Source organism: Mustela nigripes, chromosome 3 (genome assembly GCF_022355385.1).
Source record: "Mustela nigripes isolate SB6536 chromosome 3, MUSNIG.SB6536, whole genome shotgun sequence".
Classification (NCBI taxonomy): domain Eukaryota; kingdom Metazoa; phylum Chordata; class Mammalia; order Carnivora; family Mustelidae; genus Mustela; species Mustela nigripes.
Window position 1 is genome coordinate 159,559,152 of NC_081559.1, and position 20,285 is coordinate 159,579,436.

At 38.8% G+C, this 20,285-nt stretch overlaps 1 protein-coding gene across 1 annotated transcript in view; it reads right to left on the reverse strand.

The window, feature by feature from the left end:
* Positions 1–1,085: 1,085 nt before the first annotated feature.
* The window catches only part of STK3 (serine/threonine kinase 3), a 273,554-nt gene continuing 254,354 nt past the window's right edge, over positions 1,086–20,285 (reverse strand). The window contains exon 11 of the mRNA XM_059394924.1: positions 1,086–2,479. Coding sequence (XP_059250907.1) covers positions 2,321–2,479 — 159 coding nt within the window. The 3' untranslated portion in view covers positions 1,086–2,320. The remainder of the gene's footprint in view (positions 2,480–20,285) is intronic.

Sequence of the window (20,285 nt, forward strand, 5' to 3'; positions counted from 1 at the left end):
ATTTGCATAAATTTTCTAATTTAGCAAACTGGAGAAAAATCATCTTCATAGGTTTCTTGACATTTCATGTAGGTGGTTTTACTTGGATGATAGCAAGACAGCCATTTGATTCCATCAAATCAGGCAAGGTGTTAGACAGGTTACTGAAAAGAAAAACACTTAAGAAAGGGTAAAAAGGGGTCGGGTGATTGCGTTGACTGACTCAGTCTGCTGTGCCAAGTAGACTGCGTAAGGATGCAGCTGAAGCATATATTGTAAGTTCAGTCTTCATTGTTAACGATCTTTAGAAACTTTCCAATACTCACTGCTGCTTTAACAATTTTTTTTAAAGATTTTATTTATTTATTTGACAGAGATCACAAGTAGGCAGAGAGGTAGGCGCAGAGAGGGAGAAGCAGGCTTCCTGCTGAGCAGAGAGCCCAATGCGGGGCTTGATCCCAGGACTCCGGGATCATGACCTGAGCAGAGGCTTTAACCCACTGAGCCACCTAGGCACCCCCTTGCTTTAACAATCTTGTAATTCCTATCCAACTACACAATTTACTATTTGTAAGGACTCAACAGAGCAGAGGGAAGTATTACTCCAAGGCAGGCCTAGGGTGCAACTGTCATTTTAAAATGGAACTGAAGCTTTCCAGGGACCTCCACCTTCCCTGGCGGTCCTTGTGAACCTGCTGGCATCTTCCTTCTCTTGCTGCTCACCGGGTGCGCAGTAAGGTTGCATTTCCTCGCTCCCTTGAAATTAGGGTGGTCATGTGAGTAGCTCTGACTACTGGCTGTGGCCCCCTGACAGGTGTCACAGTAGGCTGGAGCTCATGTGAGACTCGTTGGCACTCCTCCCCTTGCTGTGGTGACCACCAGTGTTGCACATGGTGACAGTCCTGCGAATGGGCAGGGAGGCAGGGTGGCTCCCGGTCGTGGGATGGGCGGATCCCCAGGGAGAAATCACCTATCACCTGTGTTACTCTGAGCCACTGACGTTCACTTTTGTAATCCCGGCACTGGCCAGCCTGTCCTAACATACCTTCGTGCCAGAAAAAGAATCCAGGTGGTGAGTTTTTTAAAAAAGACATAGAGATGAGATGTGCTGGGTGGCACAGTAAAATTTATTTGTCTTTATGATTTACACATAGTAATTAAACACACAAAAGAACAAACACTGTCAATATGGCCATATGTGTGCGGCTTAGGAACTGACTGGTCCCAGTTCAATCACACAAACGTTCATTCAGCTTAGAAATGAGCTTCTTTTTAATGGTTTTAATCTTTTTTTTTTTTCCAGTCCCCAAGGCTTACACAGTTCAGTACAAATGTTTTTGCTATTTTGTTACTCTCAGGCACATGATGTTTACCCATTCCCAGGAAATCAATGAAATCAACACAAAAGTCCTGTGACGATTGAGCACATTTTCACAGAAATAAATTTGATGAGCTTATTACAGTTTGATACAGTTCAGCTATCAGACCTATCCATGCAACACGAAACAATATTAACAAATTACATTTGTCTTAAAGATTTATTTCTTTTAAAATATTTACCGCACATTTTTGGTGCAAAGGTTCCATTGATTTCTTTGGTTTCAAACATTATAGCTCTGTGTGACCTAAATATATATAGTTCTATTTGTACCAAACATCAATAAAAACATTAAACAAAATTTCTGAAGGTAAAAATGGAATTATTGTTTCAGTATAAAAAAATATCTGGCCCATTTGGGTGCTATTGCTATTATTGCTTTGTTTCTACTGGAAAACTATCCTGGAAATCAAGGAATGTACCCCATAGCTCCCTGCTAAAAGTATAATTTGGCTGTACATTATCATCTATTAATACGCTCCTCCCTTCACCAAAGCTATCCTGATCTTGTCCTTAAAAACAAAACAAAGTAAAACAGCATAAATAAATAAGCTTACCTGGGGATACAATAAATAAGCTACTAGAAATAAGAATAAAGAATATTGTAACATAAAGCCCTTCAGTGCTGTACAATTAAACAATAGCTTCAGATTTCCAAGGTCTCTAAACACAGCGTTTGTCGTAGGACACACTTAGCGCTGGTACACAGCTGACAGATCTAAGAGGAATACATGTCTGTTGTTTTCATTATTTAAAAATGAAAACATAGTGGCTACAGTTGTAAATTCTGCCTTTTGGGAATTGACTAGGTAAGTACCATCATCAGTTCTGGACTGCTGCCTAGCTGCAGAGCACAAATCTTAGGGATTAAAAAAAACAACAACAATAATAATATTCCTTCAATTCTTAGTGGTTTCTTGGTCTCCAGAATAGTTAAAGAAACAAACAGAGAAGAAGTGAGACTCAAAAGTTTTGCTGCCTTCTTTTCTTCGCATCCATTGCATCCAGAATGGGTTGTCTCTTCGCAGTGTATCTTTGACGAAGCTCTTCTATCTCTCGTTCCATCATGGGGTCTAGTGCTTTTAACCGCATCTGTAGTTCTTCTAAACTTAGATTTTTTAACTAGAAACAGGAAAAAAAAATGAAGACATCAACATAATAAAATGATCGACAATAGCTTAAAATCTAACCGGCTTTAGTATGAATATTTCAGCAAACTCTTTACATCATCTCTGAAATGCAGTTCCACAATTAAAACAGGAATTCCTTCCCTGAAGAACCAAGAAGCCACAACACCTTAGAAGAACCTTGAGTTATCTTGCAACAAAAGCAATGAAAACAAAACAAAACAAAACAAAACAAAACCCAACTCTGCTTTTAGGAAAGAGCAAATGAAAAAAATAAGCTGATGAAAAGTTTTTTTTTCTTTTTTTTTTTTTTAAAGAAAGACAGAGAGACCAATCCACCAGCGCCAACACACAGACGTTCAGGATATGTTCCGGATATATTTCACTCTAATCTCTCACATCTTTGCCAGCTCTGGGGTACCACCATAATTGTGAACACTTGCAGAGTCACCCAAGAATGTGATGAGATTGAATCAGGTTAAATTAACCATTCTATCCCGCATTTTGCCAAATGCTTAAATTTGAAGTACGTGGGTTAATCAGAAAATTAAATGATCTAGAATACTTCTGTCTCAAACATTTTGATACTTAAGGTTCTGAACTTGTGATTCAAAATATCCCAAGCCTGATGTAAACAGTGCTCTATAAATTCTGACATGGGCTTGGCCAGTTGGAAGATAAACTGCCTATCAAATTTTCACCATATACATTATAGTTTGACAATAGTGATAAGATCTGACTAAATGATATATAGTTTGACCATAATGATTTAGTTCAGTTCTGCTGCCTTCTGGAAACCTTCACCGGTTTTCTGTGAGGGAAGCCTCTCAGATATGGGGGATGAGAGCCATTCCACCTAATGGGATCTCTGGCATCCTGAGCTTTACCATAATTATTCATATGTCACAATAGCAAGATATGGATTATCTCTCTAGAAACATATTTTAGGATGCCCTGAAATATATAAGCTAATACTTGGGCTTTTATCTATTAATATTAAAAAAAAATCTAAAACTCGGTCTTCTTCAGATACTATTAAATCAATGGCAGCAGGTGGGTTGTTTAAAAACACGTAAAACCAGTGATTTGCAGAATGTTATTACATACTCAGCATCTTGGTAAGTACTGTAAGAAGAGCTAAGAAGCCCACTGAGCTCCCTGCCCTAACAAACTCCCAAAGTGTCAGCAGGGTAAGATCGGGAACTAGAAACACTGAGGGACAGCCACAAGCCCCTACCACAGGCACTACGGATTATAACGAGAGGTTTTCAAACCCACCGAGAAGCTTCTCACAGGCACATTCATGGGTACACTTTGCTGAGGAGAGCAGCCACCATTTTTTGGTGTTTTTTAAAAAAACAGATTCCCAACCAAAAAAAGAGAAGCCTCACTATAAATTCAATGGAGAGAAGATTTCCTTTAAGGAGCAGGCACCGTGTTGGTCTGTGCAAAGGGGGGTATCTCAGAGCAATAAGCAAGGCCCTGGGGAGGAAGCACCACCATTCTGAGGAAGCAGTAAGGTCAGTGCAGATCCAGGGGCTGGTGGGGTTCCTAGCTGGGCAGAGCAGGGTTTGGAATGCAGGGAGTCATAATCTGCTCCAGAGCAGGTAAATTCTATGAGAAGAATTCAGGCTTGATTTTAGTATGATAAAACTTGCAGCCTCTTTTTTGTTTTAATAAGGGAACTTCCGTTATTTTATGAGCCAAACCAGAAAATGCTCTCATTACTTTAGAGTCAACATGTTGATTTTAATAGTACTCCAAAATAGTACTTTTCGGATTGATTCTCCATTTTACTCAACTTAGCTGGCCTTCGGTCACTCTTGGTTCTAAAAATCAAATCCATTCTCAATTGAAAAAGATCTGTCACGACTGAGGATACTGAAAAGAACGAGTCCCAGACTCTGAAGGAAATTCAAAAGAAGGGCAGGACAGTGTCACGGGAAGGAGGATGTGGGCTCCCAGGACGGGACTCTGAAAGTGAGCACCACTTGCTTTGGTGGACGAGAAGTTCTGGTGTGTATAAATGTAAACTATGCCCTATCATGGACAGGAGCTAGCTTAGGATAGCGTACCATTATACGTGTTACATATATACACAATGCACTGTGTTCTATTCTTTCTTCATTAATTTTAATCCAAGTATTAATCATATATCTATTATGTGGTCAAATCTGTTCAAATCACTGGGGGATAAAGAATAAGCCAACAAGGGGCCTTGGAACTTTCTGAACTGTAGGAACAGGTGACAGTGAGATGAAGGGCCAATACAGAAAACACATGGCTATGTTTCCCCAAGAAAGACACGCCTGAGTGCTGTCTGCATAAGTTCCAGTTTCACTTTGTCTTTTTTTTTCAGCCCACGCTAATCTTCCCATCTCTGAACTTCTATATGGCATTTATAATTTAAACAACACAATTTAGCATTTGATTGATTCTAGAGCCATTTATCATTTCACAATTGATTTTTATGCAAGAGTTTCATGTCTCCATGCCAGATAGTCCAAAAATTATTTAAACTTTAGAGACTGTACACACACTTAGAAACTATAAAACAGTGGGGCGCCTGGGTGGCTAAGTGGGTTAAGCCTCTGCCTTCGGCTGAGGTCATGATCTCAGGGTCCTGGGATCGAGCCCTGCATCGGGCTCTCTGCTCAGCAGGGAGCCTGCTTCCTCCCTCTCTCTCTGCTTGCCTCGCTGCCTACTTGTAATCTCTGTCTGTCAAATAAATAAATAAAATCTTTAAAAAAAAAAGGAACTATGAAACAGAATTGTAGCACTAAATATCATGGCGTGAGGGTGGGTAAACAGAAATACAGAAAAACATGACTCAAAGCAATGGGTTACTCTAAGATTAGGAGAAATCACATAACAAAGCAAACAATTTTTGCATTAAGATATTCCTGTAAATATCGTATGCTACTTTACTGGGGCAAATTACCAACAGTTTATAAATATTATATTAGAGTAGTGGACTGAATTCAGAGAAAGAAGCTACTCAGAAGACAAGTTTCCCTCTTCTAATAGACTTTTATATTTTCAATATGTAAAATTTGTGACAAACAGGTCTGTGATGTTGGAGAACCGTTACCTGGCATTGTTAGGGAATTAGGCGTTTCACATAAGTAAATTCGTGAAGTATCTAAATCTTAGTTTTTTAAGTGATTAAAAACTTCATTTCACCCATTTTGAAAAGAAAATCCTTATAAAGTACTTAACAAATATGTTGCCTTCTAAGCAGAGGACCCAGGACCTAAAGCAACCTTCCTTTGATGATAAATCACCATTATTAGTTTCTATCACTAATCTGTGCTGTGTGCTAATTTTCTCTCTCCTTTTTGGCTTTTTATCTTCATTTGAGAGAAAGCTGTCAGCTCCTTTTCATGGCCTTCATTAGACATATGTCATTCTCCCTTTACTGCAAACTTGTTTGCCTGCTGGGAACTAGAAAAGCAATTAATCTTATAAGGCATTACACTATATAAGAATAAATACATTAATGAAAGCTTCAGACTGTTTCAGAAAAGACAGAACATGATTTTAGTGCTAAAGCTTGTAATACTTGTTTTTTTGTTTTTAATATGATTTCAGATTTGTGGCTCTATAAGATCAAGTTTACAGGAAATTGGACACCTATTTAACAAACATATATAGTTATAGTTATGTTTTCAGGTGGGCTGTCCGAGAACTCCAGAACACTCACTTATTAAAATATTTATTCTTTTTTCTGGACCAAGCAGTGCGGATTCAGAGATAAACAAACACTCTACTGCCCACAAGGACTTTGCAATCTAGCTGGAAAGAGGTCCATGCACAGCTAATGCACTGTAGGATGGGGACGCTGAGAAGATGGGCAATAGGACAGGGGACAGTGGAAGCAGCATGAGTAGAAAGGTGTAAGGTGCGCAAATGTCTGGCATCCTCGGAGACCGCAGGTGGCCACTGGGATGTGAGGCGCACCAGGAAAAGAGACAGGAAGGAGAGCAGAGATCAGACTGCTAAGGGCCTTAGGCACGTTGCTACAGACTTTCTGTAGCCAAGAAAGAAATGCTAGACAGTCTTGAATATAACTGGTGACATAACCATATGTGAGATAGAAAAATATATCCAACAGCAGGTATAGAAAATGGATTAGCATTGGGGGTGGAAATGGAGGCAGGAAGGACTGTGAGCAGGTCACTGCAACTGTCTAGAGAGAGGGCGAGGACTGGACCAGGAAAAAGGAAGTGGAGACTGAGAAGAAGGGAGGGATCTGAGAGAGCTGGAAGTAGAACTGATAGGGCTTTCTTTGTTGACTGACTGATTGAGAAAAATCAGGAAGAAGGAAGGGCTAGGGTGATTCTGGCTTCAAGGTACGATGATGAGGTAGAGATTGTTCTCATTAATAAGATAGGGGAGTAAATCAAATTGAGTTTTAGTCTTGTTGAGTTTGAGAGATAAAGCGTCAAGGTGGGGACATCAGATATGGATTATAATTTGGAGTTTTGAAGCTCAGGAAAGAGAATAAAGGTACAGATTTGGGGAATCATCAGCATTTAGGCTGTAACTGAAGCCCTTGATGAGGGTAAGATTATGAAGGTTTTCTCCTTGATCTTATGATCTAACTATGGTATCCAATAGAAAATCATCCCCAAATGTTAGCTTTTGTGATCAGAGGCTCTTCTCTTTTTGTTAACAGAAGAGGAATGCCAGCAGATTTCTAAATAACTAGATTACGGTAGCACCTAGACCAAAAAAAAAAAAAAAGTGAGGTTAACTGGTAGAACTTTCCACTTTTTATACAGTGGGTATGATTTATAGACATGATTTTCTGGCTGGGTTTTGACTCATGATTAAGCCCTAATAACATATATTTAGCACTCTGTATTTCTGTAGCTATTGAGCCTCCCACAGATATGAAAATGATTTGGGGAGGAAAATGTGGGCAGAAGCAGCTTTTCCAATCTCTTGGGAGAGCAGAACTGCTCAATGGCTTAGTAGTAGACAGGGTCGCAAACCAGATAACATTTTATGGACACACACAATGATAAAAATGGCCCTATAATATTAAATAATGCCACTATCACCCTTATAAAATACTAATCAAAATTAAAACAATTTAGGGGGCTAATGAGGATAATATTAGAAGGAAAAGTTAAGCTTCCTGAATTATTACCAATATCATCATGACAAAAGTTTCATTCACTAAAATTAGGTTTCTTGAAAATCTTCATAAAAAGGGAGGGAAATCACTTCAGAATTTTTACATGTATGGATCAACAGAGCTTGTGGTAAATTAAATTGAATTTATATCTTTTTAAATATAGGGAAGTAATGTTACTTATGAACCATCTTTCTACAATACAAGGAACATGAAGTAGCTACATTACCAAAGCCATCTGCCAGATGACTAAGTCCAAAATAAATGCAGAGTAAACCAGAGTTAGAATATCAAGTCTGGGTCTCCATTTGTCAGTTGAGAGTTCCAGAAGTGAAGTCAGTAAAGAGAATTTTAGGATATGCATACGTTGTGGTTTTTACTGTATGTGAACAAATGTGCAAAAATGAATAATCCATCCAGAAATGGCTTTTAAGATGCTCTAGGCTAATTCTATTTAATGAAATTTGGTTTTGAATTTAATGATAACACAGAACTCGTACAACTAACAATGGTTGTTAAATTTTCAGGTCTTAACATTCTGAAAGAATACTGTAGAGTCTGACAATTCTTTGAGACGTCAAGGATGTGGGACCTGATTAAGTGACTCAATGAGCTGAGGCGCAGGAAGAGGAAGGGTTTGAAAGAAAAGACAGAACTTCTTCAAATACACAGTCACAGAAATGGAGAGGAGCATCCGAACAATATGGTTTTACGACCTGAGGCAATGTTTTTCTATTCACAAGAAGTTTTGCTTTTCTTGGACATTTGAAATGACAAATACCAGGGGGCAAGGCATCCTAAGGGCACAGAATAAAATTAATTTCCATAAAAAGAGTTTAAACTGAGGTCAGGTAAATTGAATCACAGGGGCCTCAGAGAAACACACTGGTATCTGGGATTATTAAACATCACCACATACTAGCCAGGTGTTGTTTAACAGGAGCAGAAACTACAAGGCTGGGTTATGAGGTAAACCTCACTGAATCTTACTGCAAAAGCAAACCTCAGAGAGGATCTACTCCGGCTTTCTTGTTTTGGCTGAGAAAATGGGAGCCAGGTTGCTCAAAATTACACTCCTGGTTGATGGCAGAGATACGATGCGACCTGACCTCGATTGAGATCAATGCATTTTTTTCATTATACCAAGTTTAATATTTTTAATCTAGCACTCCCAGAGTGTTCTAAATGTTGAGTCATCATGAATAGTGAGGGTGTGCTGCTAAGAAATTTCTAGGGTCTTCAACCCGAGCTGTAAGGAAAAATGGTTTTTAAATATTCAGCTATGAAGGCCACAGTGAAGGGAAAATCCTACAGATGACATTTTTAGAGAGTAGTCTTTTAGAATGAAATAAACTGCAGAAATTTAGCCAGAGGTAGAATTACCATCCTCTTTACGTTTCAGGACCATTGGTAGACTAGGATTTCCCCGCTCTTATAAAAAGTTTGTTTAAAACAGTGAAAGAAAGCCTTTAAATAAAAACCTCAACTTTTAAACAAAAATAATTAGATAGATGAGTAGATGGATGAATTGTTTGTAAGTTAAATGAAAAAGTCAAAACTACTTTTCAGTAGAAGTCAACATTTGTTTGAAACTTGGTATAGTTTGGTACATAAGCAACAGTTTGAATGTGCAGCCCATTTTGTTAATAATTGTCCTGGATTATCACATTTCATCCAGGAGTAAGAAGATTATAGGTCAATATCCAAAAAAATTTATATCTCTCAGTATTCCTTAAAAAGAAAAAAGAAAACCCAAATAAAAGAGATACAAATTAATAACTCACTTACTAGCTCTTGGACAAAATAGCAGCATAAACAACTCAGTGACATGAGAAGATGGAAAATAAGACTAAAATGTTATAAACTGATAATTTTGACAGGTCATACTTTTAGCCATTAGAATTATTTCCGAACCCTGTGACAAGTATTGAAAAACTGCTAATTACTGATCAGGAAGAGTTGCCACTAAATTAGAACTTTCTGAAAGTTTATATATCCAATCTACTATAAAAACCCAAAATATCACATTTAAGCGATAAAAGCAAATTACTTTCTAAAATAACATTGTCTTAAAAGCTCTTGGAAGAAAATACTTAGAGTTTCACATTATTTTTTGTCAAAAGTAGTCCTAACTACACGAGACTTTTTAAAGTCTTACTCTCAAAAAGTAGCAGAAACAAGATTATGAAGTTTTTAAATGCATAAATGTGATAACATTTAAGACTGAATGGGTCCACGAGTGGCTGGTATAATCAGTCTGTCAAAATAAACCAGACACCATCACAATGAAGAAAGTGGTCTGATATGTTAAAGTTAACACATTTAGTCAAAGAGTCAATCAAGAAAATCCTGTACAAGGTTTGCTGTGTTTACTGGGAAAACAAACTCTTCCTAGCAACTGTTTAAATAAATCTCACAGATGCTGCAGACCTTATTAGTGGCTTGTGATTAAAAAAATATGGATTGTTAATACTGTATCCTGACTCATCTATTTTCCCATCTGCTAGCAATTCTAACAATATGAACTATCAACAGAATGGCTAACAACAATAATTTTCTATGGCAATTTTGATGCTGAATTGCCTATAGCATTTTGTAAGATTTACCAGTGCGTGCCTCAGACTGTTTTGAGTTGTTTGTGGCCTGGAGCAACATACTCCTTTTCCCCCTAATATTTCATTTGAGCTCACATTTTTACTACGTTGAACAAAATCTGGTTTGGTTTTACAAAACACTGTTCTTGGAGGTTGCCACACTCATTTTGCTAACAATGGGAGTGGGAAACGCACCAAGGTTAGTACTAGCAAAAAATCCAGTCAAGTTCACTGATGAGTTTAGATATATATATATAAACAGGTAGGGGGCCTTCTTCCATAAGACTGAACAACAATGATAACAGATAGGACACTTAAAAGTTAAAAACAGTTAAAATACCAATATATTAAGCCATCTCCTGATTTAGTTTCTGGGCTGAAAAGAAGACAATAAAAGAACCCTCAAGTCAATCCAAACTAGTATGAAGTCGTTTAAAGAAAACCATACATACAGATTTAAAATATACATTTACAAAAACAATGAAGATGGTGGTAATTTCAGATACTTGAACACTATAGACTAAAAATGGAATTCTTCACTGTAAATCCCTTGTAAAATATGCCCTTAAAAGCTGCATTAACACTAATCTACTGGCAGGGCCTTCTTCCCAAAATAGACGCTATTTACCTACCTGGATGGTGGATTACATGCACGGTTATTTGAGCTGAGCGGCCCCTGTCTTTTGCTGATTGACTAAATGACCGTAAATATTCTGGGACTCTAACTAGAAACTGCCATGAAGCATCTGTTTAACCTCGGAGCATCTAGAGTAAATTTAAGACATTTTGATTTTCTTTACGTTCCCAAAGAAAAGGGAGAAAACCATTTCTTGTGGATATCAGCGGAGGAGAAGGGAAAAATGCCAACTACTGATCATGTACAATGTGTCACACAGTGTCCTAGGTCCTGGGCGTTAAGTCATTTAATCCTAGCAATTACCTTATGGGGTAGATATTACCAACCCTGTTTTATAGGTCAGGATGCCCAGAGAGACCAAGTGATCCACGCGAGGTCACACAGCTAGACGTGTTCATGCAGGTCCTCACAGACCACATCGAACCCACTGATATAAATTGGGACTGAAGCCTACCGAGAGCTGTTTCTTAGGTCTTCCAAGAACTAAAAGCACTTCAACATCCAGATAGCACATAAAACAGTTCCTAACAGATTGTTTATAGATTAAAAATAGGGACACACTGCTTTTAAAAACACTATCTTTCCTCCCAGTGGAGTATTTATAAGTTATTAATGTATTTTAGCTACAATTGGTCTTACAAAACAAGCACCTATATGTTTAAGCATTTAATTTAATCAGCTCTCTAGCAAAACAAACACATTTCTACATAGCGATTTGGGACAGGTGCTATAATTTAATCAATAAGAGATAAGCTGTGACAAAACCAACAAGACATGTCCCCTCACCCCTCCTTCCCAGCCCTGTTGCCTCAAAGGCAAGAATTGGCTTGTGCCCATTCAGACTGTCCCATAGTTGTTTTGTGTCGTGTTCAGCTTGCATCTAGCCATGAGCTATGGATTGAGGAGCATTTCCACCATGACCCTGACCTGGAGAAATCTGAGCCATCCATATGGGAAAAGGAATGATGAAATTTTAGTTGCATTCCTCAACAGCAATCAAACACCCATTCCCTTTATGCTTTTCAGTTTCTAGTAGTAGTTCTGCCTGCTAAAAATATCAGGAAAAAGTTAATTCATGCATAGCTCTGCTACATTGTAAGCAGCTCTAAAATTCTAGGCCCAACACAACAAGATCTGAGTAACTCAAAAACCAAACTACTAATTAAATCTTTCTAGATCTATTAGGGGAAGATGAGTCTTTGCTCAATGATTCTGATAAATACTTGGAATATTTTAAAACATTGATAAAGCTATAAATGAGATGAACAAGTTAAGTGATTAACTTTGTTTATATACTCTGTTTCTTTAAAAATGAACTAAATGACTAGTTATGGAACATAATAATAAACATTTGAAAGACAGTTCCTAAAATGTATCTGTAACTAGCTTATTGGGCAGTCACGTCTTTGTGTAACTATTATATAAACTTAAAAGAGTTTCATTTTTCTCCAGTCCTACTCTTTCAGCTGTGCTACGCCAAATTTCCCTGACACATCCCTTAAGGAATCTTGGGCGGATCTCACTGATTTCTGGTCACTTTTAGTTAAAAGTCCAGACGAATAATAAACTTTGTCCCTTCCCTCGGTATGATCTTGCAGAGAGAAACCAAGAGGGTTGCAGTGGGAAGAGATGCTGTTTGCATCTAGTACCTTCTCCCCATCTCTTTTTAAGGTCCAGCTCCTCTGGTGCTGGGAGCTAGGAAGGAAACCAGGACCCTGTGATGGACATGGTTACTTGTCAGAGGCAGGAGGTTTCCGTCCTGCTCTGGTTTGCTGGATTATTTGTGGTCTGTGCAGAAGGGGTGTGTGTGTGGACTGCCTGATGTGGTGCTGGTGTTACTCTGGTGCTCACACCTCTTGGAGCGGGGGCAGCTCTCTGGATGGCATATTGTCTCCTCTGGCCTGGAAGTCCCCTTGACAGTATTATGACGTCTGTTCTCTAGACCCTGGGACCCAAGGGGAGAGGTTCCCTAGTCTCTTCCCTCCTAGCACACTCCACCATAGCCCTTGGTTACCCCGCAGGCCTTGGCTCTACCTGCTAAAGTCTCCTACCTACACAACTCTGGGAGAAAAACAGACATCATCTCTCTCTTTTTCTTTTTTTTCAGACACCTTTTCCTTCTGTCTACCCCCAGACTCCCAGGCACTTGCTCACGAGCTCGGCTCTAGCGGCACAGTGCTAGGTTTGCAGGTTCAACCAGCTCGGCAAGCAGCTGGCTGGGAGAGTAGATGCCAGCCTCCCTTGCCTACATTTCCTTGACAGGCTTTCTGGAAGACATCCCGCCACACCCAACTTTACTCTAAGCAACAAGAGAGCTACCTTCTTCTTCCACTAGGCCACCAGATTATGAATTCCGTAAGGAAAGGAACTTTTGCCAAAAGCTAGCCAAGTGTCTAGAATATTCCCTGCAACAGGTACCTAATAAATATTTACTAACTGAAAGAAAGATGGTGGCATTCTTAGTAAACTCTGGAGAAAGGTGTCTGGTTTCAGTTGTTGGTGGCTCTCCTCCGAATATGGGATACTGCAGTCTCCTGCTAGGGCCTCCAGGGTTAATGTGTGGCAACAGGAAAAATCCCTTTCAACATTGTGGCACAGAGCTGATAACTCTTAAAAAAAGTGTGTAAGGTGATACCTCAATGTGGTTTTAATTTGAATCTCCAAAATTAGTAAGACAGGAAATAACATGTGTTGGAGGGGATGTGGAGAAAGGGGAACCCTCTCACACTGTTGGTGGGAAAGCAAGTTGGTACAGCCTCTTTGGAGAACAGTGTGGAGATTCCTCAAGAAATTAAAAATAGAACTTCCCTATGACCCTGCCATTGCACTACTGGGTATTTACCCCAAAGATACAGATGTCGTGAAAAGAAGGGCCATCTGTACCACAATGTTTATAGCAGCAATGGCCACGGTCGCCAAACTGTGGAAAGAACCAAGATGCCCTTCAACGGACGAATGGATAAGGAAGATGTGGTCCATATACACTATGGAGTATTATGTCTCCATCAGAAAGGACGAAGACCCAACTTTTGTAGCAACATGGACGGGACTGGAAGAGATTATGCTGAGTGAAATAAGTCAAGCAGAGAGAGTCAATTATCATATGGTTTCACTTATTTGTGGAGCATAACAAATAGCATGGAGGACATGGAGAGATAGAGAGGAGAAGGGAGTTGGGGGAAATTGGAAGGGGAGGTGAACCATGAGAGACTATGGACTCTGAAAAACAATCTGAGGGTTTTGAAGGGGTGGGGGGTGGGAGGTCGGGGTACGAGGTGGTGGGTATTATAGAGGGCATGGATTGCATGGAGCACTGGGTGTGATGCAAAAATAATGAATACTGTTATGCTGAAAATAAAAAATAAATTTTAAAAAGTGTGAAATGTGTGTGTTATTAAGTGGGAGCACTTACAATTTAAGTAAAGAATAAAAAGTATCAGGGAAAATCAGGCTATTTTCCGGCGTATTTCATTCATTCCACTACCAGGCAGTCTCATGCTCCAAATTGCAGATTTTGACTAATTTTGTTCTAGAAAAATGGCTTCTGTCAAGAAAAAGTTCTTCAAAATGATAATAAATACCACAGTTTACTCTTTTGGCAAACGTGCATTGAACGAAGTGCTCTGGGAGGACAGATTTCTCACTAATAACACCAAGTATAACCATTTAGACAATTTTCTACTGTGGGAATATCATAATACTTATTCTGACGATTCAAATTATGACCATCTTCATATTATAAAGATGCTACATTTGCTTTGCCAAATCTATAAAAAGTTTTAAAATGAAAGAGAGGTCAGCTGAAAACCAGAAATCATGAAACTCAGATTGCAGTAATTTTTTAAATAGTGAAGTAATACCTAAAATGAGCAGGATTCCTAATACTTTTGTTTTGAGGCATCTGTATCTGTAGTTCTTTTAAAATACCACAGACTAGCAATCATGGTCTGATAGCTATTTATAAAACAGTATGAACTCAAACTACAGCAAAATGTTTTCAAAAAGAAAACAAAAATAAAATTTTAAAAAAAATATTTAATTTATTTATTTATTTGAGAGAGAGAGAGAACGCAAGAGTGGGGATGAGTCTGCTTCTCCTTCTGAAGGAGAAGCAGACTCCGAAGTCTCGGGACCCCAGAAGTCATGACCTGAGCCAAAGGCAGATGCTTAACCAACTGAGCCACCCAGGCACCCAGCAAAAATAAATTTGATCAAAGCTATTCATACTTACTTGCCACATGAGCCTGAGAAAACAAAAGCTCACCAAACAGGTAACATTTTATCATAATTATTCTTAGATAGGCATGATCTGTGGCTGAACAGTATTTTAAATTTCCCAGACATTAACGGACAAATCTACAAATTCAATTAAAACCCCATGAAGATACTCAGGGATTTAAAAGAATAAAGGGTTAGCACCTGGGTGGCTCAAACAGTTAAGCATCTGATCTTGATTTCAGCTCAGGTCATGGTCTCAGGGTCATGGGATCGAGCCCCGCTTGGGGGCTCTGTGTTGAGTGTGGAGCCTGCTTAAGATTCTCTCTCTCTGCCCCTCCCCCACTTCCTTCTTCTCTTTAAAAAAAAAAAAGGAAAAGTAAAAGCATAGAAGGGCTCCTATGAAATATTTTTAAAAATTCATATAATCAGTCTTATGCAAACTGAAAAGCAAAACCACTACCTGAATAAAACTGAAGCTGACAGCTTCTGCCCTTGTCCTTTCACAAAAAATTGTTTTAAAATATGTTCATAAATGTTATTAATCTAAAAGAAAATAAAAAATGAGACAAAGTATACATAGAACTGGCAAATTTAACTTAAATATGTCTTATGGGGAGGCATCAACTTACAAATGTAAATGTTTCAAACTTTCAACCTTCTGGTTTAGGGAGAGGACAAGGGTTTATGGGGTATGTCATCATCTTAGACAGACACCTAATATGCATAACTGAAAAGCAAGATGACCAAGTAATATGCCAGTGTCATTTGCAAACAAAATAGCTTAAGAGTAAAAATTTATTGCAAACTAACTTTTTTACACTTAGAGACTACAGCAAAATGAATTTTCCATGAAAGCTTTTCTTCTTCTTCTTCTTCTTCTTCTTTTTTTTTTGTCTGAGAAAGGCACCAAATTAGATTTTTAAAAATTGCTTTTGGTATCAACTAATTTAATAGAGAACATGGCATCAAACTTGTATTTGTAATACCACCTTGTAAAATGAGTGCATTCCCAAATGTTCCCAGAAATTTCCAGCACTGAGTTGGAACAAGCTAGCACCTCTTTCTGAGGCAGAAGAGTTTTGGCAAGATCTTTCCTTGAGCCAAACACCTGCTTTCTGACTGCACTCACCACTAATGCGGACATGAAAGCAGAGGCAGAGAACCGAGATTGAGGGACTTCACAAAGGCTGGCTGATCTCACTCTGCATCTCCTGGGAAAGCCAGGAGATTGTGATTACTAGTGGAAACTTGGGGATCAGAATGTGAGCTCTGGCTTGAATAATATACATTTACATGAGGTAGTTTTGCTAGTAAGTCTTAACATTTTCTTCTTCAGGATGAAATTTCAGCTCAGCCTTACAAGTTCAATTTTAATAAGGATAAAAGGAAAAATGCATCTTTAATTATGGATCAAATGAAAGACATACTGTTGGTTTACCTCCTATGGAAAAGTAACAAAAAAGTATATGGCTGTTAAATTCAATGTGCTCTTGAGGAACTTGCCAAAAGATGTTTTTAACAAGTGACTGGCATATGCTGTTATTCAAAGAGTAGTTAATCCACTGGATAATTATTCTGAAATTGTTTTTTTTTTTTTTAAGATTTTATTTATTTACGAGAAAGAGAAAAGAGAATGAGCAGTGGGAGAAACAGACTCCCTGGCTGAGTAGGAAGCCTGATATGGGGCTCGATCCCAGAACCCTGAGATTGTGACCTAAGCCAGAAGTCAGATGCATAACTAACTGAGCCACCCAGGCGTCCCTGCCATTATTTTGTGTTAACATACAATATCATGTGACTTCCAATCCTTAATAAATGACCTAACAGACCTAAAGATGAGTACCTGGTACCAAGAGATGCCAGAATTCTCCAAAGCCTTCTCCCCCTCTCCCCCCACCAAGCATTCTTGTACAATATTGTGAGTGAAATTTCCTTGTCTTATTAGATTCAGAGTAGAGGTACGGTACCAGAAAGGATGAAGTCATTTTGAAAAATACTGTACACAAAGGAACTGCCTTCCCACTGACTTAACTATTGTAAGAACTGCAGTCTGGTCCATACAACACTGTCCGTTTCCGGGTTCCCATGACATCCAGCCCACTTTTAGTTGCGAATATCCATGTGAATGAACCTGTTCCTGCTATAGTTCTTTTAACCAAAGTGTATGATCTTGTGAGTCTCAAGAAGGCTCACCCCAGTCCTGGGGTGTCTGCCCTGCACATCTCTCCCACTCACCCAGCGGGATGAAACAGGTACTGACCCCTCCCCAGAGGTGTATACAAAGCCTCCTCTCACCCCTACTCACTCCACAGCTTTCTATTTTTTTTTTTTTGAAGATTTTATTTATTTATTTCACAGACAGAGATCACAAGTAGGCAGAGAGGCAGGCAGAGAGAGAGGAGGAAGCAGGGTCCCTGCTGAGCAGAGACCCCGATGTGGGGCTCAATCCCAGGACGTGGGATCATGACCTGAGCTGAAGGCAGAGGCTTTAACCCACTGAGCCACCCAGGCGCCTCACTCCACAGCTTTCTAAGTAGACTGCCCTCATTCGCTCAGCCCACCTGACAGTCACAAGAGCCGAATGTGCTGGACCAAGCTGTCCAACGAAAGGGGAGAGGACACTCTCGCTAAAATCCCGAGGCACTTGCAGATTTTTGGTTAGCTAGCTCCTAGTTTTCTATGGTTTTTCAATCACCAGAAATTTTGCTTTTTATTGGCCTTTAATGAGTGTCATCCTGAATTATACCAACTACTAATAAAGAAGGCAGATCGCCTATTAGGTAAGTTTTGCTGGGTCAGCAGCACTGCAAGTTTCCCCAGCCCCTGCCGAACCTCTGCTCTGAGTATAAAAAAGGCAGTGCTTACTGATTTTTAGGCAGTGGGTTTTTAACTATGCAGAGTGATCAAGTATTGAATAATTGGTAACTATTTTGTAAAAATCTCTTACATCCCACTAAGAAATTAACTTCTAGAATACCTGAAAGCAGCAAAAGTGTAAGCAATAGGATGGAATAAAATTAAATCCTCCTAAATCCACTGAGTTGTAACCAAAGCGATTTCTGAATGGGCAAACCTCTCCTGAAAGAGGCAGGGGGGATGTGAAAACTTGACCGGCTCAAAATGTGAACAGTCTTACAAAGGAGGGGAATAGGCTTCCAGCTCAATCCCTGGTTCCTGTGAAGGAAGACGGGCCACTCTCAGATCAGTGGTGACTGGAACTGAGAAAATAAGACATCACTGAGCTCCACAGATAAAATTAGTGGCAGCTCCTGAACCCCTCTCACAGGGGCAAGGGCTCAGCCTTTAAGGAAGGGCTAGGTCGCTGGCTATCCGGCACCCTCTAGTGGCCATTTGGCACCACAGGCTTTCAGCCTTTTTAGAGCAGAGCTATGCTTGCATTTATTTATTTATTTAGCATAGTATACAGTATTTTGAAATCTTTTTTGGTTAAAGAAAGAATCACTAATATCACTGCTGGGCTACAGACAGGTGGGAAATTACTTATTAGCTATAAATTTGGTACCCCCCCCACAAAGTAAGCTATTATAATGATTCAAAGAGATTCTGGGTTCCTCCCAAGGTGTTTAAAATTTCATGGGTGAAGCTACTCAAGTGAAAAGATCTGGTTAGTCCTTAGTTATTTAACATTTAATTCCTTGAAGGTACTGTTTTACAGGAAATATTATTTTTTAAAGAAATATTATTTTCTATATGGATTCATATTATTGTAAATTCCATCCACATAATAGCTAACTCATGGAGGCTAATCAGTGGAGCCCTTAGAACTGGCAGACACTATGTTATCTCATTTAATAGGTAACTGCTCTCCAAAATAGTACTATTAGTAACACCTGAGTTTTCCTGAGTTAAAATGTTCAGAGGCACTGGGAGTTTAAACTTACCAAAGACATTTAGCTACTAAGAGGTGTGGCTGGGATTTAAAGTCAAGACAGCCAAATTTCTGAGCTGGCACTTTTATTAAACATTACACTATGGACAGACGATATGCAGTTTACCAGCCGCAGTAATTTTCCCCCCGAAAAGAGATGGTTTTTTAGAGATTTTTAAGTTAGCTCTAGAGCAGCAGAGAGACACGCCAGTCACTGATGCTTAAACGGTAAGTGAAAGCCCCATGCCGGCTGTGTTCATTTCCTAGAACATTTCTTCCCGTGCGCTTCAGGTCAAAGGGGAGCTTCTAACTGAGCAGGAGACCCTGAGATCTAATATTTTTCACATCATAATATATTTTAAATTATTTTGCAGCTTACAACACATGTTTACAGACATTATATCGGATGGATCTCATAATAATTCTGCAAAATGGGATAGACAGTCTGGAAACAGGCATTATTCTTACTTTATAGGTAAGATTAATGAGGTTTAGAATGACTTAAGTGACTTCCTTAAGTAACACAATTTCCTCAAAATCTCAGATGTCTCAAATGATAGAATGTACAAGGAATTATGCTAAGTCTATAATCTTTATCCTCTATTACACTGCAAAACAAAAAATGATAATTTTCATGATACACCAAAAAATATTTTACTTATGCCAGATTTGGTTTCACATTATTTCTGCTTTATTTCTACAATTAATAATTCAATAGCAATTACTATTGCTGAACAGAAGAAGGAAATAAAAATCAGAAAGTAAAAAGCCTTAGAGGAAAAATTAGCTATGGATCATAAAAATCCAAAATAAGTTGGAAGCAAAATGGCCCCCAAATTATGAGGTTAAGATGAACAATCATACAAAGTCCTTAGCATTTTAAAATTCTTTAGTTATAAAGTACCTTCAAAAATTTGTTACTGTTTTACAACCATGAGAAATTATTCTGAGGCATAACAGCCTGTACATGGCAGATAAAGAACATTTCAAAAGTATTATAAAAAGTAAGCTATTACTTTTGATTAAAAGAAAATAACTTGTGATTCCCATTACAAGTCAAAGCCCCCAACTTTTTCTGAATATAAAGCATTGCAGTTTAGAACATGCCTGCCCAGCCATCTTCCACACGCTCTATTTTAAGGGAGGCTTATACCTCCCTCTGATACAAGACCAGATTGCCCTGGTTTTAGAAACTAACTATATGGTGCTCTTTCTTCTCTTGTGCACCGTCAAACTCTTTAAGTATCAAAACTGAAGCACTGTCCAAACATACCCTATCGCCAACAAAGCAAACCACCCCTCTACAGTTGCCATAGTTTTATT